At 59.5% G+C, this 21,864-nt stretch overlaps 2 protein-coding genes across 4 annotated transcripts in view; one reads left to right on the top strand and one right to left on the bottom strand.

Moving 5' to 3' along the window:
* GSDME (gasdermin E) overlaps positions 1–7,520 on the top strand; it is a 46,054-nt gene extending 38,534 nt beyond the window's left edge. The window contains exons 9-10 of the mRNA XM_051963187.1: positions 4,462–4,535; positions 5,618–7,520. Coding sequence (XP_051819147.1) covers positions 4,462–4,535; positions 5,618–5,851 — 308 coding nt within the window. The 3' untranslated portion in view covers positions 5,852–7,520. The remainder of the gene's footprint in view (positions 1–4,461; positions 4,536–5,617) is intronic.
* The window catches only part of PALS2 (protein associated with LIN7 2, MAGUK p55 family member), a 63,714-nt gene continuing 48,423 nt past the window's right edge, over positions 6,574–21,864 (bottom strand). For all 3 annotated transcript variants that reach the window (XM_051963186.1, XM_051963183.1, XM_051963184.1), the window contains 8 exons: positions 21,255–21,482; positions 18,343–18,474; positions 16,325–16,424; positions 15,995–16,063; positions 15,328–15,489; positions 13,744–13,946; positions 13,125–13,253; positions 6,574–12,095 (listed from right to left, as the gene is read on the bottom strand). In XM_051963186.1, the coding sequence (XP_051819146.1) occupies positions 11,919–12,095; positions 13,125–13,253; positions 13,744–13,946; positions 15,328–15,489; positions 15,995–16,063; positions 16,325–16,424; positions 18,343–18,474; positions 21,255–21,482 (1,200 nt within the window). In that variant the 3' untranslated portion in view covers positions 6,574–11,918. The remainder of the gene's footprint in view (positions 12,096–13,124; positions 13,254–13,743; positions 13,947–15,327; positions 15,490–15,994; positions 16,064–16,324; positions 16,425–18,342; positions 18,475–21,254; positions 21,483–21,864) is intronic.

Raw genomic sequence — 21,864 nt, 5'->3', positions numbered from 1 at the left:
CCTCCACTTTCCTCCACTGACATCCTGGGAGACTTTCCGGGCAGCAGTGTTGCCTTTGACCCCCCGAACTCCCGGGGCCCGGGACCCTTCTTTCCTCGGCTTTAGCCTCTCGGGTCGAGGGCAGTCGGGGCAGCCGATGTCTGGGGGCTCGAGTGGGCTGCCCGGAGCTCTGGAATGGCCTCTCTGGCCCGCCCGCATCGTCCCTTTATCTCCTGTTGGGGGAGTGGGGGGTCCAGGTCTCAAAGCCAAGGCCCCGGCCTCACACCCCCCATGGGACTTTGGAGTAGACCACTTGTGGGACATAATCCAGGGAGCATTAATGAAGCGCCTGCTGTGTGCCAGGCACCGGGCTGAGTGCTGGGAAGGCAAAGGAGTTGGGCGCTGTCCACCAGGAGGGACGATCCTGGAAACATGGCGTCCATTCGAGGTACACGTGGGTGACCCAGAGGGGAAGGCTCTGCGCCCTGGGGGCCAGCAGTAGGGAGGATAAAGTGCTGGCCTGGATCAGGAAGGCCCCGAGTTCGAGGGCAGCCTCAGACTTATTAGCTACAGCTAATGATAATAAACTAATGAGGACCTTGCTGGGCAAATCCCTCTCTGCCTGCCTCAGTTTCCTTCTCTGTAAAACGAGGGCAAATAGCGTCTACCTCCCAGGTCCCGGTGGGAATCGCGTGAGGTTGTACTTGGCTCCGAGAAGGCTGCTTACGGTCCAGCCCCAGGAAGGGTTCTGGGGGGGAGTCGAGGGGGCAAGAAGAACCTTCCGGGGACGGGGGAGCCCTCTGGGCTTGGTCAGCCCACTGCAGGGCCCAAGCCCAGGTCCTGAGCACTCCTGCCCGGGCGCTGGCCGACCGACTCCCTCACCTGCCACCAGGAGGCACTGCTGCCACCCCCAGGCCGCCCTACTTCCCTTGGCACTTGGAGGCTTCTGGGCCGTCGCCCTCTGCTTTGGGACCGGCGTCCATCCCTGCCCCCCTCCGCTCCCCTTCCTGGCTCTGCCTGCATCCGGCCCCTGGCTCCTCCTCTTGGCTCCCTGTGACTCCCCAGCCCCAGCGATTCGGCCATTTCAGTTGTGTCCCACTCTTTGTAACCCATTGGGGGTTTACTTGGGTCCTATAGTGATGCTAGAGTGGATCGCCGCTTCCTCCTCCAGCCCATTTTACAGATGAGGAAACCGAGTCAGGCAGGGGTGGGTGCCTGGGCCAGCTAGAGTGGATCGCGGCTTCCTCCTCCTCCAGCCCATTTTGCAGATGAGGAAACCGAGTCAGGCAGGGGTGGGTCCCACAGCTGGATTTGCACTAGGGAGGATGAGGCTTCCAGACGCCAGACCCGGAGCTGTGTGCACTCTGGTGCCCCCCAGTGGCCAATGCAGGGCAGGACACGGTAGGTGCTTAAATTCTTGCTGAGACTTGCACAGGTTTAACCTGAATTTAACTGCCCCTCCCCCCTCCCCCCCCCAGGGAAGATTTGACCCTCCAGAATTTTAACAAACAAACGTTAAAAACGGGGGAAGAAAATAAAATTTATATAGAAACAAACCCTAACTCAGTTTTGCGCCAAAAAGGAATTCTTGCTGGTTTTGAGCCCGAGTCCCCCCTCTGAGCCTCAGTTTCCTCCCTTGTAAAAGGGACCCCAGCTTTTTTAAGGCTGCTTCTATCCGCAGCGGCCCCCGCTCTCCCACGGGCTCGGCCACTGGTCTTTAGCCCCGCGCGAGTCCCTGCTGAGGGTCGGGCACCGTGCCAAGCTCCGGGTGGGCAGGGGAGCCCCTTAGGGAGGGCTGGGCTCGGATTCAAGTTCTGCCGTCACCAGCTGCCCGGGCGAGCCCCTTAAGCTCGGCCTGCCTTTTCCTCCTCTGTTTAATGGGGCAATAACTGCCCCCGTTTCACAGACGTGTCCCGAGGGTCCAAAGAGAGGCGCCGTTTGCAGGGCAGGCCGGGAGCCGCCGTCGGACGCGCACGAATCTCTGGGTTGGAGTTCCAGCTCTCGAGGGCGTGGCCCGGATTCCGGGGGAACTCTGGGAACTGGGGTGTGTCCCCCCGCTCAGGGACGCCCCAGTCTGTCCCCGGAACGGTCCTCCAGGGAGAGAGTTGGGAGAAGTGAGAGCGAAGGCGCCAATTTATGGAAAGGGCGCTGCTAATGCAAGTCCCTAGTTTTCATTAGATTTGTGAGGATTTCAATTATTATTAGCTTATGAAGCTCTGACCCTGAGGTGCTTCTGGGAGGCGGCGCTGTCGGAGTGCAAACTAACCTGGGGGGGGGGGGGAAGGGGGACATTTTTCCTCCGCGCGGCGGCCCCTTCTTGGGGGATGTTGGCGATCCTGAAGGTCGGAGCCGGTTTAAGGAGCTTTCATTAATATCCATCTCTTCTGTGTCTGCTCCCGCTCGCCAGATTCATCAGGAGGCTCCGAGTCTCCCGGGATACCCGGGAAACGTGAAAGTGATGAATGGGCCGGTAGCTCGGGCTTCCGTATAATGACCTTCTGGTCCTGCCGGGGCCCGAGGCAGAGCGAGAGGGAGGGCGGCTGCTGGGAGCAGGAAGGCCGACGCTGCGGGCACTGGCTGGGGGCCCGGGCAGATCACAGGGTCCTAGCTCGACAGTGGAAGATCCCTTAGGGATCAGCGCTCGCGGTTTGCAGATGTAAACCGAGGCACAGGCCCCAGCAACAGGGATCGGCCTCTCTGCGCTCCAGGCAGCTCCCTCAAAACGTTCTCTAGATGGGGAAAGAGTTTAAACGCAGAGGCTTCCGATGGAATCGGGGGTCCCGGGGGAGGGGGGAAGTTCTCCCTCTTTGGGAATGATCCTGGTCTCCAGTTTGTTCAGCTTTAAAAACTGGAGTATTTATCACTAAATCCCTCCTCCTCCTCCTCCTCCTCCTAACAATGATGGCCAGAGTTTCCCTCGTGCTTGTCCGGGGCCAGGCTTTAGAGATATTTAGGTATTAGACATTGTATAAATATTTAGATGGAATAGAGAGCTGAGCTAGCCCCAAAGTCCAGCCTCGGACACTCGCCAGCAGCTTCCCTCGGTTTCCCCATCTGTAACATGGAGGCCAGCGTAGCGCTCTCCTTATGCAGTTGTGACGTTTGTAAAGCGTTCGGGCCCGGACCTGGCCCTTACAAATGTTACTTGTTATCGCCAACAGTCCTGCCCGGTGGGCGCCGAATGCCCGCTGCTGGCCTGGCACCGGGGCACCCTAACGTGTGTGAAGCTGCCGGTGCTCCAGGAATCCGAGTTTAGTTACCCACCGGTCCTCCGTTCTCTCGTTCCAAACTGGCGAGGAGCAGGAGGTTCTCGGGGACCCCTGAGGGAGCCCGGGGTGACCTCAGGAGGGAGAGGACGGGGCCAGTCGCCACCTCCGCCCTCCGTGGGGCCCTGTTCTTCCGGGCTGGCCTGATGCTTCCTGCCTCTGGTTTTGGGGGCCCTCGGGGACAGAGCTGGAACTCTGCGGGGGGTGGGGAGCTTCCCAGGGCACAAGACCCGGAGGAGGGCTGCAGAGAAGGCTTTTCTCCACGGCCTCCAGGTCTGACTTTGTGTTAAGGCGGATGGGGTGACCCATAATGAAGTCTTATTCCCCCTAGTGGAAGGGTGACCCCTGGGAGGTGCCAGGACACACCGGGGTCTCCCGGCTCTTGGCCCTAGCAGCAGGAACTCTCCTCCGCTGCAGGGTCTCGGGGCTATTGGGGAGCGGCTTGGGAAGGATCCCGGGGGTCCCCGCCCCCCACCTCAGCCCCCAGGCTTCTGCCCACAGCGAGCAGGACAGGCTGCAGGTGTTTATCCGGGCTCCACACCCTCCCTTTTATAAATAAAGCTGTTAATTATTGCAAGAGCACGAGGGCTGGGAAGCCACTCGTGGGCGAGTGTTGCCCTGCCAGAGACGGCAAGGACGCCGCTTCCTCTCCTTCATCTGTCTCCCTTTGCTTTGAACTTTGAGCAGAAACAAACCCCAAGATTCCAGGTGACCCAGAGCAATCCTGTGGCTTGCTGGGATCGGGGAGCGCGATTCTTGGGCCTTTCCTTGGGCTCCCAACGTTTCTGTGTGAGACGGGGGCTCAGGCCTGTGGTTTCTCCTGCCGTTTTCTGCTCCGTCTCCACCCTCGCCCCCCCTCCCGACTCTGGACCTTGTCTGCCGGGGCCCTTCCCCTCCCCCGTGGGTGCATTCGCTCCCTCTTGCCCCCTGTTTCCTTCCGCTGAGGGCGGGGCTTCCCGCCTGCACTTGTTTCCAGGGCGTATGGCACAGGGAGCCCTGGATAGATGCTAACAGAGCATGTTTTTAGGGGTTATTTTGTTTGATTGGCCCCTGCCACAAAGGGGCTGCCCCGAGACCCCGGTGACCCCACGCCCAGGGTCGCGCGGGGATTACCCGCCGGTGCCTCAGCTTGGGGGGCCGGAGAAGGCCCGATTCTGAAGCCCAGGGAGGGAGCTCGGTCCGAGCGTCCGTCAGTGACCGGTTTCTCTCTTTGCAGAGATGCCGGACAACACAGCGGCTCTGATGGGCGTTTGCTGCCAGCTCCGTCTGATACCGACCTTGTGTCACTTGGTAAGTGCGGGACGCGGGAGCTGCGGGGGGAGGGAGGGAGGCCGAGGCCTTGGAGACCGTCCAGGCCCCCCATGGGGGAACGGGAGGCAAAGCCCCTCCTGAAGGGCAGAGGAACGGGGCCAGTGACTCCGAGTCTGTTGGAAGCCCAGGAGGCTGCGGGAGAGGAACGTGGCCCGGCCCTTCTCCCCGTTGGGGACTGGCCGGCTGAGCTCGCCATCCTGCACGGAGGGGACGAGGGCCTTTGTCAGAACTGTCGGCTTTGTCTTACCGGGGGTGGGGTGACGGGAGCCCGGCCCCCTCGGGAAGCGGCGCCCAGTGAGAGGGAGTCACTTAAACGCTCGGCCCCAGGGAGCCTGGCAGAAGCTTTCCTTTTAAATGGATCATAAATGAAGCAGCCCAGTAGGTGGCGCGCTCATGGGGTGTTCGTGCCCCTTCGTCGGGGGTCTGCCCTTTGGGCCAGGAGGAGCAGAGCTTGAGTCAGGTTATGGGGGAGGGGGAGCAAGGGCAAAGCCAGAGCGATCTCCAGTTTCTGGGCTGGTGGGAAAACTAAGTCCAGATCCTCGAGTCCACCCGGCCCAGGAGGGAAAATGCCGATTGCAGGGAGGGAGCCGTGTGTGTGGCCCCTGACCCAAGAAGCGGGGATTTGGGGGGGGGGGGGCTCCCATCCTTGAGGAGTGTGTTCTGTTTGGGGGGGGGAGGGGACACAGCGCTGAGGAGATCTGCAAGCTCAGGATAATTGGGGATGGGCAGGGGGTGACGGGGAGTCAGTCAGGCCCGAGCTCACTCTTGGCTCTGCCCTTCCCTGTCTAACCAACCACGACCTCTCCGGGCCTCGTCCCTGGCCCCGAGATCCCTTAGACACCCCATGTATGACCCCCTATCTGTGGGGGCTCTGGCGGGGGGGGGGGGGTCTGGCCAGGGGCCTCGGGAGCAGGACTGCTGGAAGAGCTGGAAAAGCTCTTCTTTCTGGGCCCTTCCCTCGAGCCCACTCGGTTGTTGAAAAGTAGACTTTCCTTTTTCTGCTCTTTTGTGATTTAAGAAAGTAAATGCATTAGCTCTCCCCTGGGTGGATCTAATTACAGCCTCAAGTGACATCCGCTGACGGCGGTTCCGAACTCGGGGACCCGAGCCTGGCCCCCCTCGGTGACGCAGGAAGCTTCGAGGTCGTGCAGAAGCTGTTCGCCTTGTCCAACATCAGCCTGGAGCGGAGGGAGTCGCGCGTGGAAGCCGTCATCACCAGACGGCCCCGGTATCTCCCCCTTGTCCTTTATATAGCCCTGCATGGACTTTGGGCTTTAGAAGGAAAAGCCGAGTGAGGGGATCGGGGAAAGGCCCAAGTGCTGCTAAGGGCGGCGTCCTGCTCGCTCCGGGGGCTCGCTCCGCCTTCAGGAGACCCAAAAGCTGCTCATGAGACAAATGAAGAGACCCCACCCCCACCCCCCACCCCATGTTAGCTAGGGCTTCCTTTTAAAAGACTCGGCAAAAAAACCGCCTCCTGCCATTTGTAATATTAGAATCACGACTGCAGAAAGGGGTGTGTCTGGGGATCGCTCACCATCGTCCATGCGCGCCCTGGGCTCGGACTGGGGGGCACGAGAGACCTCGTCTGTCTGTGTGACGGAGAGACTGTGGGGAGGCTGCCGAGCCTCCCGCCTCCTTCCAAGGGAGTAGGAAGACCCGTCTGCGGCCCCTGGTGCAGCCACTGGCAGCCGGGTTCCTCCGCGGCTGTCCGAGCTCCTGGGAGCCACGGCCGTTTACAGCCTTCCTTTCCCTTGCAGTGCAGATGTTTAATTAACCATGGTTTCTGAACCACGTGGTACCTGTGTCTGCTCCGGCCGGACAGCATCCGGGACTCGGGCGGTCCTGGGGCCTGAAGCCGAGGAGACATCCCCGAGCTGGGCTGCCCCGCTCCCTCCCCAGCCCCAGTCTGGCAGCCCCGGCCCAAGGCAGTGCCCTTTGTCCTTCCCCGGGAGCACCAGTCCGCTCCCCGGACGCCCCATCCCCCAGGGAGTGGCGCTGAAGAAAGGCCCCCAGCCGCTTCCAATAATAAGTCTTTATTTCTTTATATATACAAAAATATTTCATTGGGAATAGGTAAATCTCCGACTTTGTACATTTCGGTAATTGGCATCATGGACAATACATGAGCAAGACATGAACACGTGGGGGGCCTGGGGAAGATGGGGCGGAGCCAGCCTCAGGGCGCGCGTCCCTCTCGGGGAGCTGTGGTGGCCGGGACAGCCCGGGAAGTAGCAGCAATGGGCTTTAGGAACGTACGGAGCCAGGGTCCGGCGCGGGTTCAAGCTTGCAGCCGCCGAGCTTTCTGCCCTCAGCTTTTCAAACTGCTCTTCTGCACATGTGCAAAAGCTGATCCTAAAAACCATGCATTTTAATGTCCCATGTAGAACCACAGAGGAAAAGAAATGCCAGGAAGAAACCCCCCCAAGTTTCAGGTGCTGCCCCTTTGAAAAAGGGAATCGGGGCCAGTTTTTTCATACTACCTTAAAGAAACATTTGCTGGGGGGGGGGAGGGGGGGAAGGGGGATCACCTTTTTTTGCATGTGTGGAGGAGGGAAAATAGACGGAGACTTTAAGTCTAGGTTTTTTGGACTCTTTGCAAGTGGACTTGCAATTATTCCAAGTCTGCCACTTAAGTTTCTACTGGATTCAGGGCATTTTGGTTATTATTATTATTATTATTATTATTATTATTTTACTACCTTCTTGTAAAATGAAATGATGTCCCTTAAGGTCCCTTCCAGCCTAAATCCTCCCCAGGACCAGGTGAACCTCAAGTTCTGAAGCAGGAAATTTTTCTACTTAGAAGACTGTACCTTCTGTTTCAATTCTCGTTCTTTTGAAAAATGAAATGATAAAAGCACCTCGGCATTTGGTAACAATCGGTAACTGATCTTAGTACTGAGGATTTGGGACCTTTAGTTATTGCTCCCTGTTTTTGTGATTAAAGTAGAAACATGCAACTAAGCTACTGTCTGAGTGAAGTTTCTCTGGGATGGGGCTCCTGCTGAGGGGGGGAGCGGCCGCGCCGTCCGGCCACCAGCTGCAGGGCCCGCCACGGCCCCGCTAGACCTCCGGGGGCCGAAAGGCCGCGGGCCGGTGCGCATTTTGACACTATCTCCCCGACTCCTCCAAGCCCCCCTCACAGCCCTGGCGGAACCCGAGTCGTTCATCTTGCTGTTCATGAGCACCTTGAATGTCACCTGTGGATGTTTTCATGAGCAGGAACTGGGAGGCAGGGAAAAGGGAAGGAACAAAGCTGGCTACTGTGGAACCGAGACCCCGCCCGTGCCGGGCCTTGGGGCCGGGAGAGCCAGTGGTGGGGGACGCCAGCTCCTTAGAGGTATAGAGAATGTGGTGCGCGATCACCACCGTGAGGTAAACACTCAGAAACCAGCTCTGACCTTGGAGGGAGGGCGTGACTTGCGCTCTGACCCCCTCCCCCATATCTAATAACCTAAATTTCTTCAAAAACAACAAAACAAAAGTGCCAGCCGCCCGCGCCTTTACATCTATTTGTTACAATCTGACCCCGAACGCCAAGCTGCTTTCCCCTGGACCCCCCCGGGGGTCTCTGCGGCTGCACCACGAGAGATCCTGCTCCTTAGACTGACCCTGAGTTTCTCACACACAGACAGGAGTCCTTCCTCGCAGGCCTCGGGCTTTGGCTCCAGGAGGGCCAGACGGCGGCTCCAAGGCGGCATCTTTGGGGTTGCCAGGGGCCTCCAAAGGGTATGTGCACCAGGCACCGATTCCCGGGCCTGGAAAGGGGTCGCAGAAGGACCTCGAGGTGGAGGAATCGGCCCCAGGAGAGAGACCGGGGGCGCCAAGCCCAAATCTAGGGGGGCTTCCTTTCATTTCTCTGAGGATTATGCAATCCTCTTTTAGAGAAGGAGGAAGGGGAATATTAGAGTCTCACATAACCTGACGGACTCGATCTGATCACAGGAGACCCAGGATTCGATCCCCAAACCTATCAGGACTCACTTCTCACGGGTGGTCTCGGTCGAGAGCAGGAGAGCGGCATGGGGGGGGAGGGAGGCAGCCGAGCTACAGGGGCCACGAGCCTCACCTTCCACGAGCCTCACCTTCCCAGCTAGAAGGAGCCCAGCCCGGGGACCCGGGAGATGGGGGAGGGGGCAGAATGTCTCATCCAACCTGGGGCCCCGGCTGGAAGAGGAAACTCGGGTGGGCAGAGAAGGGCAGCGCCTCGATGGCGAGCGGGCACCCCCAGGAACCCCAGGGGCTCCTCCCCACCTCCCTTTGGGAGCTCAGCGCCCACAACGGCCACTCCCGACGGGCCAAACCAAAGGCGAGATGACGCAGGGTCTCCAGCCTGCAGAGCCTCATCAGGGACAAGTGTGCCCGAGCCCGGCCGTCCCCTCTCCCCCAGCCGCGGCGGCCGGGCTCTGGCTCCTGGCTGGCCTGCCGCGTCACGGGCTTCGGGGAGGGGACGCCTCCCACTGCTCCAGACGCCGCCGCTGCAGCCAAAGGGGCCCAGAGGGACGGGCCTGGCCCAGACCCTGAGCGCCAGGGGGACCCGGGGCCTTCAGATTTCCAAGGCAGCTGCCATGAAAAGCAACGCCCTGTGGGGCCTGGGTCAGTCCCCGCCCCGATGGCTGCACGGGGCCAGTGATACTATTGCTATTTTGGGGGCGAGCAAAGCTTGGTGCAGAACTTATCACGTGACAATGAAGGCCCCGGGGGAGCTGCCGGAGGAAGCCCCTTCTAGGGGCCGGCAGCACGCCCCCCTCCCCGCACCCTCCCCCCCCCCCCAAGGAAAATCATCTTCAGGGCTGTTCACAGATTTCAGACGATTGTTCAAGTTCTGTTTCCTACTTAATAGAAACTCGACAGTCACACTCCTGCCTCTCTGAGGGAGATTCTAAGACATGATCCTCGATCTCAATGACTCCTTCCAGTTACGGCAGCTTCTGGTCCCCCACCAAAGCGGCCGAGCATTTGGAATCGCTTCAGACCGTTCCCTCGTCATCAGAGCTCCCCATACCTCCCAAAGCCACATCGCACGTGTCCCCAGTTCCAGAACCAGCTGGATCTGCAACCCCAGCGGCGGGCTCCAACGCCAGGGCCAAAGGCCACCCCCTGGGTCTACCCTGCTCGTCAGGGGGCCGCCAGCTAGGAGCTCCCTGCTGCGAGCAATGGGCCGCAGGCGGCTGGGCAAGCCTAGAGAAGGGAAAGGAAACCAAGGTCCGGTTCACTTTTCCCAGAAGGCTGGCTCTTAGAGTACCCTAAAGACGTGCCCTGGGACCAAGGGTTTGGGTCTAGAGGAGCCTTATTTTACATGCGGGCACAGCCCAAATCACCCAGGGGCTGAGTGGCAGGGGTGGGCCGGCCCTCAGGGCTTCCCTTTAGCCCCCTCCTCGTGGCCCTTCTATCAGATCCACACTTCGGCACTTTCCATCCCCGATTAGGACACCTGAGCGCAAAGGAAGCCGAGCGTACGAAACCATTCCAAGTCCCTTTCTTGGTGAAGTCAGGATTCAGGCCCATCTAGCGTTGAGAGGCCCGGCCTTCCTCCCAGGCTCCTTTTTAGGACACGTGGTACAGACCACCAGGACAGGAGGCAGACCCTGCCCCACCAGCCCGCCGTCCCCAGGAGGCCCCCACGGTCCCCGAGGGGGGACACACTCCGGGCTCCCTTCTGTGCCCTGGAAGGGGCCGAGCTCAAACACAGAAACCCTAAAATCACCGAGAGTTACCTCTAAGCAGGTCCCTTGATTCATGTTGTGATGGGAAGACAAGAAACTGATGCAAATGGATCCTGATTAAACACTGTGACTGTTCTGGAGAAGGTTTTCTCAGGGATGCGGAATACCTATCCTAAGACTAAGAAGAGGGACCTGGGTCACAGCTCCACACCCCAGGGTCGGCTCTGGGACAGCACGGCGCATGGGGCCGTCTTAATGGGACTAAGCGAGCGACCCTGTGTACGAATCAGGCCTTGAAAGCCTAAGGCAATCACTGCAAGTCTCCTGGGGGGAACTCGTTAGGAGTCGCCTCCTCCCCTGCCCCCAGACCATCCAACTCCAGGAGATTCAGGACCGACACGGGGATGTGCAAGGGACAGAGCCGGACGTCCCGGGAGAGCGTCGGGCCGCTTATCTGCACGCGGCGGAACTGATGTGCGAGCCAATGGGAATGTAGAAATCTGCATATGATAATGTCAGTGAGCACAAGGAGGCGGCCACCCTACGGCCCGTCATAAACCTAAAGCCCATCTCTTAACAGAGACGCGCCGTATAAATAACATCTAGTTAGAGCATTTAGCAAGAGCTTCCACCTTTCACAAGCTACTCAATGGGTAGGGTTCTCAGCACAACACGGCACGAACATCCTATCATGTCACGTCTCAGAAAACACAAGGTTCACTCACGAACACCTCAAAATGGAAAAGCGAGAGAATCTTTAAATATCACAGGAATCGATAGCTGTAAAATAGAACTGCTGACCATATTATAATAAAAAGCTTTATAAATTAAGGTTTTTTCCTTATCAGTGAAATTTTCACTAGTGAAAATAAATACTTTGACCTAAGTTTCTGTTTCCCGAATCCTAAGGCGCTCTCTCCCTCCCCCGTCCCTCGCGGACTCGGGGTCTCTGCGGGGGCGCCCCTTCTCGCTCAGCCCCGCCGTACTAGTTACAGGGGAGCGGCCGCACCCTCCCCCACACAATGCATGCTGGGAAACGGCTCACACGAACAGCCTCGGAGGGGAGGCCCCTTCTCGCGCTGCATTTCCCCCTAAAACCAACGTGAAGGGGACCTACTGTCTGTGTAAAGTACAATGAGCAACCGCACCGACCTCCAGGAGAGCAGAAAGCAGACACGGAGTAAGGTGATGGGATGCTGGTTATGGCACTGATTACTGACATTCTGCTCTCAGAAGAAATTAAATTAGATGACAGTTCATAATTAGTGTTTTCCCTTAATAAGAATAGCTGGCAACAGAACCATAATGAGGGTTTTACAAAAACTGCTTCAAGTATCCATTATCACAGTGAAAATAGGAGACCAAAATGCACTGTTAAAGTGAATGATCGGAAAACTCGGATGAAAAAGGCAAAAATGTTAAATCAAAACATATACAAAATGCTTCAACGCATTTCTCTCTGTGATATGAATAGAAAGATTATCTGTAAAAAGTTAGAAAAATTAAGATAAATTACATATTTAAGTCCACTTCCCCTTCCACATTTTCTATAAAAATTCCGAGTCGTGTCCTAATATTTCAGTCTACCGAGTAAAAACGCCTCGACTTGGCCGGGACCGTCTAGCGCCGCACACGTTTCTTAGACAAACGTTTACTTGGAAAGGTTCCATTTTGTCTCTTCTGCGCAAAGGGCCCGTCAGTACACCCAGCTGATGGGGACCCACTGCGGCTCGGCCCGCAGTCTCTCGATGGCCGACTGCAGCTTCTCGAAGGCCTTGTCCAGGTTGTCGTTGACGATGATCAGATCGAAGTAGTGGTTGTAGGCTCTGTGGATGCGGGCGCTCTCATCCACCGTCTTCTTCAGGTTCGTGTCCTACAGGGGTTCGGAAAGGAAGGAAGGGGGATGACACGGGAGCTCCAGCCCGTTTTAGGCCGGGAGCCTCGCGGCCAAAGGCCTCCCACAGCACGGCCGACACCTGTCCGGCTGGCGCGAAGCCAGGAGGACGCCCCTCGCTTGGGCCGGATTTGCTCTCTGCCCGTTTGTTTTTCCCTCACGGCTCTCCCGGATGCATGAGGAGGATCAAACAGGAAGCCCCGGGACGCACAGAACTCTCCGGCTGGTACCAAGTCCAGCCCGGGCCCGCGAGCTTGTGTAACACTGACGATGGCGTTCCAGCTCCCTGGGTCCCCAGGATCCTGACCAGGGCCTCGCGGAGCAGATCTGCCAGCGGAGCCAAGAAGCCCCTGCCCGCCCGGGCTGGCTCGAGGGGGACGGGGCCTTCCGGCCAGAACCGTGGCCCTCCCCCCGCCCCCCAGGACCGTGCTCTCCCTGTCCTTTGGCCGACAGCACTGCCGACAATTCTTACGTTTGCACGGCTGCCAATAGAAAATGCCCGTCCCCTGACCTAAGTCACCCTAAGTCACCCTGTTGAGCTTGTAAACAAATTAGTTCCTCTGCTCCCTGTTTTCTGGGCCCGACCTAAGGTTCACCAGTGTGAGGAGCCCCGGGGGGAGGCCGCCCGACCCCAGCCAGGAAAGCGACCGAGCTCTCAGTCCCCGAGACGTGGAGGGAGGCGGCTGGACACCACCTGACCTTCCACACCTTTGTTTTAACCCCATGACCCACTGCCCAGCTTTTCCACGCTAACATCTCCCCTCAAGGAGCCAGAGCCCTGATCCCGTGAGTAGGAACCAGACGACTGTGGCCTTGTTAAGCGTGGCTCCCCGCTGGGAGGCCTGAGGAGCCTCCCCATAGCTACCACTGGTCAGCAGCCCCCCGGCCGCCGTGAGCTCCCCCGCGCCGAAGGCCCAGCGCCCTCCCTCCCCCCCCCACAGTCCCGGCCCAGGTCGCGGGGAGGCAGGAGAGGGAAGGCGGGCAGCGTGGGAGAGGGAGCCCGCTCACCGTCAGCAGCTTGGTGGTGATCCCAGCGTCCACCACGGCCTTGTGCATAGCGCGCAGAGTCTCCAGTTCGGGAGCCGCGATGAACACCACGTAGGGCATGAACTCGGACGTCCTCAACACTTTCAGAGCCTGGGGACAGGTGAACGTTCAGGCCCACGCCCGGGCTCCCCCCACGCCGTCGTCTCCGCTCGGAGATGTGAGACCGGCCGCCCCGGACGGATTCTGTCCCCGGGCACGACGGCTCCTTCCCCCACAAGGCGGCGGCCTCTGCCTTCCCTCCCCCAGGACGTCCTGCTTTCTTCCCTCCATGCACAGATTAAAGGCCTCCAGCCATAACCAGATGGAGCTGGTGCTACCTGTGCAGCCGCAGTCACGCCTCCCCCCCCCCCCCAGACTCCACCCGGGACTGAGCAGCTCAGCATTGGGAAGAGGAGGCCACGGAGAGCCTCTGGGCCATTCCCGGGCCTCCCGCCTCCCTCCCTCCCCCCCTCCCCCCTCCCTCCCTCCCCCCTCCCCCCTCCCTCCCTTCCCTCCCTCCCTCCCTCCCCCCTTCCCTCCCTCCCTCCCTCCCCCGCCCTCCCTCCCCCCTCCCGCCTCCGCCCCCCTCCCGCTCCCTCACCTGCGGGTTCACATCCAGGATGCACGTCCTCCCGGTCTGGGCCACCTCCAAGATGGAGTCTATCCTGGTGCCGTAGAGGTTGCCCTCGTATTCCCCGTGCTCCAGGTACCTCCCGGCCTTGATGTCCGCCTCCATCTCAGCGCGCGACACGAACTTGTAGGCCTGGCCGTCTTTCTCGTCCTCCCTCGGCTTCCGCGAGGTGACTGCGGGCAAGGCAAACGCACAGAGAGGGTTTCAGTCGGACCTTGGGCCTCAGCAGCTCCAGGTGGGGAGTCTGGACCGCGAGGGGCTGGCGCGGGGGTCGGGGGTTTCCACGGGGAAAAGAAACACGTTTAGGGGTGGCCCCGGGGGGCTTATTTATAGCTCAGGATCCGAGGGCCGCCCGCAGGGAGCTGGAGAGGCCCCAGGCCGGGGAGGGCAGGCGGGAGACTCTCCAGCCGCTTACACTCCAGTAATGCCGAGTCCTCCTGGGGCTCTCCTTTCAAGCCCCTTGCAACAGGCTGGGAAGCTGAGGACAGAGCGCGAAGGGACCGAGCTCCGGGGCTGCCCTTCCCCTGGTCTGACCCCTACTCCTCAGACGGACCCCCGCCCCCGCGCCTCCTCTCAGAGCGGACTCTGCCTCCGCAGGGGCCGACACCCCCGGCCTCCCGCCCAGGGGCTCCCGCTGCCTCCCGCCCTGCGCTCTCCACGGGGTGTCCGGGGGTTTGGCAGTTACCACGGAGTCTCCCTCCCCGCGTGTGGGCGACAGGCCACGGGGCCGTCCTCACAGGGCGGAGGAGCCGCCGAGGAAACATTAAGGGCTCTCGCTCCATCCCCGGAGACTCTGGCCCTTCTACCAAAAGCCTGGCGGGGGGCCCGAGGCCCGTGGCTGCGGATCCCCTCTGACCGAGGCCGGGAACCAGAGCCGGGGACCCGGCCCCGTCCGCACCCAGAGGCGGCTCCGCTCAGAAGCCTTCTGGTCCTACTGCACTCTGCGGTCTCCGGCCGCGTCGGCCAAGTGCTTAATGAGGCAAAGGAGCCTCCCAGTGTGGAACAATCCGGAGGCTCCTCGCGTAATTATGATTCTGGCCACAAACAGCCTTTTTTCCACAGATAAAGTTGACGTGGGAGCTCCCAGCCACGAGGAGAGCTCATCGCCTTCCACTAGAGCAACACCACGACTATGTGGGGAGGGCGCGGGCCGGAGGGAGGGAGGCCGAGTGCGGTTCCCCAGCCCCGCAGCCGCTCTGGGAGGGTGGGCCAAGCCCACGACCGCCCCGGGGGCACCCGCCACACGCTGAGGGGGCTGAGACCGAGCGTCCCGGCTCTGGGCACAGCCGGGCTCGCACAGAGACCTCGGCAGGCCCCGGGGGACCGGGTAACCAGGCTCGCGAGGAGCCAGCGGGCCGTCTCGTCAGAGGGAAGGCCATCGTCGGACGCTTCCGAAAGCCTGGTGAGGACGCAGGCCGAGAGCCGGGCTCACACAAAACTCCTGAGCTGAAGCATTCAGGGTCAAACCAGAAAAAGGGATCGGGAGAGAAGCAGCCCCCCCCCCGGCCCCCCACGACCTGACACAAAGCCGGGGAGGAAGTGGCGGTTACTCACACGGCACCGTGGTCCCAAACCTGGTGGGATTCAGCACGATGAACCTGTTCTTCAAGCTCCTCCGGCCAACCCCCTGGGCCCCGATCAAGACCAAGGTCTTCCTCTGAAAAGGCGGCATCTTGGCCACTTCCTCGTATATCTGGATTTCGTGTCGGTCAAATTCTAAGTGGGGAGAGAAGGAGAGTGTCAACCGTGGCCAGTGTCTGCACCGTTCTGCTGATGGCGGGCCCCCGGCCCCAAGGAGTCCCCAGTCCCAAGGAGCCCCCAGCCCCACGGAGCCCCCGGCCCCAAGGACACAGCTGGCCGGGTGAGCCCGAGGGCAGGGCTCCGTGGGCCCTCTTGCTGTGGCCAGAGACCGCCCGGCATCGTGTCCCCCCCTGGGGGATCCCAGGCAGCAAGTGTCCCCTCTCTCAGGGTCAGCAAAGCCCCTGGTGGGCAAGTCCGCCTGGAGAGAAGGCGACAGGCAGGGAGGCCCTCAGAGGGGAGAGCAGCTGGCGCCGGCCCCTCTGCCAGTCCCTGTCCCCCCGGGAACACCGCGGAGCGAAGCCCCCAGGAGCGACCGCGGCACGACTTCCCTGCGCCGCCAGTGGCGCCCAAGCCGGCAACGCTCCCGAGCAATGCTCAGACCCGCGAGGTCAGCCGGCCTTTCCAGAAGCTCTCACAATACCTGCATTGCGGGTGGTCAGGTACATCATCTTCTTCTTTTTTTTGCTGCTTATGGTTCCACAAAAAGGCCCTGGAGACAACGAGACAAGTGGGCTTTAAACGGCCGGCCGAAGTACCGGGAAATGCTCTCGCAGAACCCCATGGGCGTGCCCTGCCCCTGGGGCAACCGAAGGGATTAACTGAGCCTCCGACAGCGAGTCTGCAGTTCCAGGTAACGGATGGACACACACTCTCTGTCTCTCCACCCTCCCCCCCAATATATATTTATGGCTGATTTGGGCCCAAGGCTCCAGGACCCAGCAGCGGGCAGAGCAGGGACCCAGAGGCTCACCCGGGTTGTCCCAGTCTCTCCTCACAAACGCCTTCCTCTTCTCCTCCAGGAACTGGCTGGGGATGAGGCCGGCGCTTCCTCCCTCCTTCACGTGGTTAGCCTGGAATCAAACAGAGCCTGTAAAAGGCAGAGGCCGAAGACCCCTCCCCTCACGGACCACCCCCGGGGCTCAAGCACGGGAGCTCTCGGGGGCGTCTGGTGGGGGGCTGGATCTCAAGCCCCCTCCGGGGAAGGCAGACCCCGGGCAAAGCTGCAGCGCCGGGGGCTCGATCCCTGGCACGCCAACCTCCGCCTCTGCCCGCCGGGACGAGAGGAGCCTCCCAGGCATGGGGCTGGGTATGGGCTCTCCTGCCTGGCCACGCTGCCCACACGGACGATTTAAGGAGAGAGCGCGAGGTGGAGTCACGGGGCCCAGAGCCCCATGGAGTCAGTAGGAGGCGTTCCCACCCGGCCTCAACGCTTACTAGCTCTGTGACCCTGATCAAGTCACTCCACCCTGTCTGCCCCGGCTTCCTGAGGAGGGTAACAACACCAGCCTCAGAGAGAATAAAGTCATATTTGAAAAGCTCTCTGCAAACCTTGACACGTGACAAGTGCTAGCTGACAGTATGACTATCATTAGTAATTTTAATTATATATTATTCAAACAGAAAAGCAACAAATGATATATTAATTACAATCACCTACTATTACCTTTGATAATAATAATAATAATAATATTCAAGAGGAAAGACTTCAGGGTGGATAAAGTGTGAGAAAAAAGAACTAAGAGAAAGAATTCCTAAGTAGAGAAAGAAGAAATAGGAATGGGGAGGGAAAAAAGTTTAAAAAAAAAAAGCAGCTTTAGAAAAGAATCATTTAAGAAGAATTTAATCGTTCATGTCTTATTATATTGAATATATTTACATATTCATATTTAATAATTGATTGTTTAATAATTACTATAAGCTAAGTAAACTGAAAACAAGGTTCTAGGAATTTGGGATCCATTTTCAATTTTGAAAAATGCTTTTGAACATATTGTATTTATGATAATGTTAATATATAAATATACAATGTATCAAGATAGAATATATAATGTTATTCGATATACTCTATATGGAATAACATTATCTATTATATCTCGATACATATGTATATGAAGAGTAAAGTTACAGTTTAAAATGAAATGTTCCCAGTTTTATGGTGTTCCCAAGCTGTGGTGTTCTCAGATACAAAATAGTGCTGCAGCGGAGTCTGGAGTTTTGTCCAATTAAAAAACCCCAACAATCCCACCGTCCGGCTCCCTTTTCTGCTTTTAGAGTTGAGCCCCATTCTGGGAGATCCTCCCACAGACAAGTGTGCGCTCACATACGTGCGCACACAGAACAAGAGGGAGGCAAGGGGGCCTCCTCACATACGAAAAGCAAGCTGGGGGGTGGGGGGGAGCGGGGGAGAACGAGCCTGTTTCTCGAGAGCCCACTTGGGGAGGGAGGCAATGGGGGCGGCTGCGTGACTAGCTAAGTCTCCGGTTCTGTCCGGGCCACAGTTCCCTCCTCCATACAGACCCAACCCTGGCACCGCCAATTTGGCTGGATTGTTGTTATGAGGAGCAAATCACGTAGGAAAAAGCGCTCTGTCATTCTCAAATGCTCTAAAAACTTAACTTTCTGTTCTTAACTAGAGCAATCGGTCCCTTCTTTGCCCTCTCACCCAGCATTCATTTCTGCCCTGCTCTAGGTGGAGAGCAGGCCAAAAGACACACGGGCCCGCTGAGAGTGCACAAAGTAAGCTGAGTCAAAGGAGACCCCCCAAGAGGGGCCTCGAGGTCCCCCTGCCCAAGGCAGAGCCACAGCAGTCTCGGGAGCTGGGGGCACACAGCCCGCTGCGCGTCATCCTCATGGGCACTGCATCCCCCCAGATTCAGGGTCTCTCATGGGCGATGAGGACGTCTGGGAAAGGAGGGGGTTCTCTGATGAGGTAGGAGCGCCCACGTTCCTCAGGCCAGAGGAGCCCCAGCCGGGCCGAGAGCCACTCACCTGCCACCAGTTCGGGTCCTCACGGTTGACGATCTGAAGGATCTCTCCTTTTGAGAACTTCAGTCCCGCCTCCTTGCAGGGAATCAGGTTGTCGTTGTAGGGGTCGTAGTCAAAGTGGCATTTCACGAACACCTGAAAGGAAGTTCCGAGACCGTGACCGTGGCGCGGCGGAAGCCCGGCTCACCCGGGCGAGCGAAACGCCATGGGGGCGACTTAACGATGGCGTCTGTGACCAGCCGAGACGCTGCGGCTGTGGAGGTCCCAGAAACCATTTCCCACCAATCTCAAATACTCTTCAGTTCCCCAAATACTGGGATCCGGCTTAGTCAGACATAATCAGGGCAGTCGGAGAGCCAACCCCCCCATACTTTTACTGCTCCTCGCCACTCACGGCCTGGGCCCGGGCCACGCTGACAGCAGACCCTGCTTATCTAAGAATTCTTCCTTTCCAAGCATTATCGTAATCATAACCAGACACATCCGATGGTTCTGAAGAATAACAGACACACAATATACATCCGATACTCATTAAGTGAAAATCACAGCACCACGTTTCTGCGAGCCGCCGCACTTTTAACACCATTAAAAAAGATTAATCCGTAACACAATTCTAGCATTTAGAAAATTGTCAGAATTTTTAAAATACTTTCCTAGCTGTCTATCGATTCCTTGAAGATATAAAGCCAAATTATAAGTAAAACAAGAATAAGAATCGGTACGCAAACTATTATTAGTCAATTTACTGCCGATAGGTTTCTTGAAATGACGCTACGATCTGCCCGTGCCTTTGTTTGTTGTACAATGGGTAGATAAGTGCACAAAAGTCCAAAGGGTCTGAGGCCGGATTTGAACTCAGGTCCTCCTGCTTCAGGGCAGAGTCTGCTGCCCCCACCGGAGATTCTTTATGAGTGAGAGCAAGCACTTGGGCGAATCCTGTCCTCCCACACGTCGATTCACCAAGGGGGGCTTTCTCTTTAGTCGCGGCCCGACGCCTTCTCTCTCGTTCTTGTCTCTGTCCCCATGACGAGCTTCCATCGAGGTTCCGTGGGCCGGGGAGGGCTCCTCCTCCTGCCGCGTGTCCAGGCCGCCCCCCCAGCCGGCCCCTCCCCGGTACGATCCTCCCTTTCCCAGGATGCACTTCTGCATCTGCGGCCCACACATCGGGATCAGGCACAAGCCGGAGCCCACCGGGCTCCGCCAGCATCTCTCTGGTCCTTGGAGGCGCGAGGGCTTCTGAGCCTCCAGGAGGGAGATGCTCCAAGATCCGCTTCCTCAGGGATCGCCGAGAGAACGCCGGGATCCTCGAGGAGAACTGTGGGACGCGCGGAGCGGATCGGGCTGCTTTCTGGCGGCTCCTTCTGGCCGAGCTCGCTCCGTCCAGAGGCAGCGATGAGATGTCTCCGGCCACGAGCTTTCTGGTTCATCTTTTCAGCCTCTCTCCCAATGGCCCCCTTCTGTCCCCGGTCACAGCCCTCGCCATAGAGGGGCCCTCACCCCCTCACACCCGAACGATGGCAGCTGCTTGTAGTCCATCCTCCATTCAGCCATCTGAGTGCGTTCCCTAAAGTGCGCGTCTGACCGTGTCACCCCCTACTCAAACTCCAGGGGCTTCCCCCTGCCTCTGGGATCAAACGCACAAAGCGGCATCCCCTGGCCCTTCCCTTCTCCCACCTCACGGCCTCCCTGGCCCCTGCTCTCGCCCAGCCTCCAGCTGCTCCCCACGCGCCCCGTCCTCCGGCCGTGCTCCACGCCGGCCCCGTCAGCTTCCTCTCTCGACCCCGGTTTCTCTGGCTTCCTTCCAGCCTTCGGGGGGAAGCCTTTCGGGCTCTGCCTCACCCTCGGCACCTTCCGAGGGCTCCCGGACGCGCTCCTCCTTCCCGGCTGCTCCCCGCTGTCTCCTCAATCCCACTGGGAGCTGCCCCGATCTGGGGGGCGCGGCTCCCATCGGTCCAAAGTCACAGAACGTTCGTGAGCTTTCCCTGACCCGAGGTCTCTGTCCAAGAATCAGCCGCTCTCACGGGTCTCGTGGGTGGAGAATTAAAAAAAAAAAATTCAGCGCTTTGCGGAGAGAAGGAATGAGGAGCCAGGCCGAGGAGGAAAGGGAGGCGGCCGCTGACGAGGCCGTTGCGGGGATGGGCGGCTGCAGGGACGGGGAAGGAGGAGGGGACAGCATCACTGCTCCCCCGATCTCTCCGGGAGGCAGGGACCGCGCCTCAGTGGCCACGGGCTCCGACCAGCTTGGGCAGGCATTGGGCAGGAGGGCTGGGGAGGGATGCAGCAGCGCAGACCGGCCAGGAGGCCCAGGGGAAGGTCGGGGAGACCAAGGCAGGCCCCCAGAACTGGGGAACTCGGGCTCCGGTGGGGGCTGCCCCCCCACCCCCCGGAAGAGAGGAAGCCTCGGAGGCAGAGATCACAGCCACATGACGTGGCTCCTGCTCCCCTCGGGCCCGCTTCCCAGCAGCCTCAGGGAGACCCCGACCCGGCAAAGGGCAGCTCTGGGCGGCAGGTCCCTGCTCTGCCCCTTCTGGAGCTGGGCCGCCCCCTGCCACCCCCAGGCCCTGCGGAGGACTCTGGGAGCAGAGCTTCTGGGCGTGGGAAGGGCGGGCAGAACCAGCCTCCTGCGAGAGCAGCCAGCTGGCATCCGGGCCCCTGCACCGGCTCAGAAGGATCTCTTAGAGCAAGTACGGATGCGAGCACTGACGGAGACGGGCGAGGTTGGAGAGAGACCCTGATCACAGGCTTTACAGTTTAAGTGCGTTTCAAGCCTCCACTAAAACCCTTGTCTGAGGCCCCATTAGGGATGATGGGGAAAAACAGGGGAACGAGAGAGGGGAGAACCACAGAGAAGGGGGGGGAGAGAACGGCGCCCTGTCCTGGGCCTCCGGGGGCCGGGCCCGCCCGCCCCCGCTCACCTGCTGAGGGGCGACGGTGTCCCTGTAGCTGGGCAGGATCTTCAGGGTGACGCTGCCGCTGATGCTCCTCAGCAGCTCCTGCAGCTCCTTGGGGTTGCTGCCGACCTCGTGGCCGTTGACCTCCTTGATGACGTCCCCGACGTGGAGGAGCCCCTGCCGGTCGATCATGCCCCCGTGAAGGATCCGGGCGATCACCAGGTCGTTGTTTTCGACCCTGAACGTCACCCCCTGGGGGAGAGAGCGGCGACAGTCACCCCGGGATAGCCCCGAACTCGGGAGGGCAGGGGGACCGAGGCTCGCGGCTGCCCTCCCGGGAGGAGCAAACGGCTTTCACCCCCAGCCCAGGCTGGCCGGCACGGGGGCTCCGGGGGCCGCTCCCCTCCCGAGCCTGGAGGCAGGAGGAGGCCATTCTGCCCACGTGCGGCCGTGGGGACCCACCTCGGGGGAGGAGGAGGAGCCCTGCTCTCCATGCTCTCCATGGTCCCGCCCCACTTTGTCCTTTAGACCCTGGCCCTGGGCATCTCTTCGTGCTCCTACTGGCCCTGGGTGATAAGCTTCCCTACAGAAGGCGCTGGGGGGGCTCAGACCGCGCGGGGGCCAGAGCTCAGCT

The sequence above is a fragment of the Antechinus flavipes genome, chromosome 5 (genome assembly GCF_016432865.1).
Source record: "Antechinus flavipes isolate AdamAnt ecotype Samford, QLD, Australia chromosome 5, AdamAnt_v2, whole genome shotgun sequence".
Classification (NCBI taxonomy): domain Eukaryota; kingdom Metazoa; phylum Chordata; class Mammalia; order Dasyuromorphia; family Dasyuridae; genus Antechinus; species Antechinus flavipes.
Note: the sequence above shows the minus strand (reverse complement) of the source record. Positions and strands in the feature narration are given on the sequence as shown.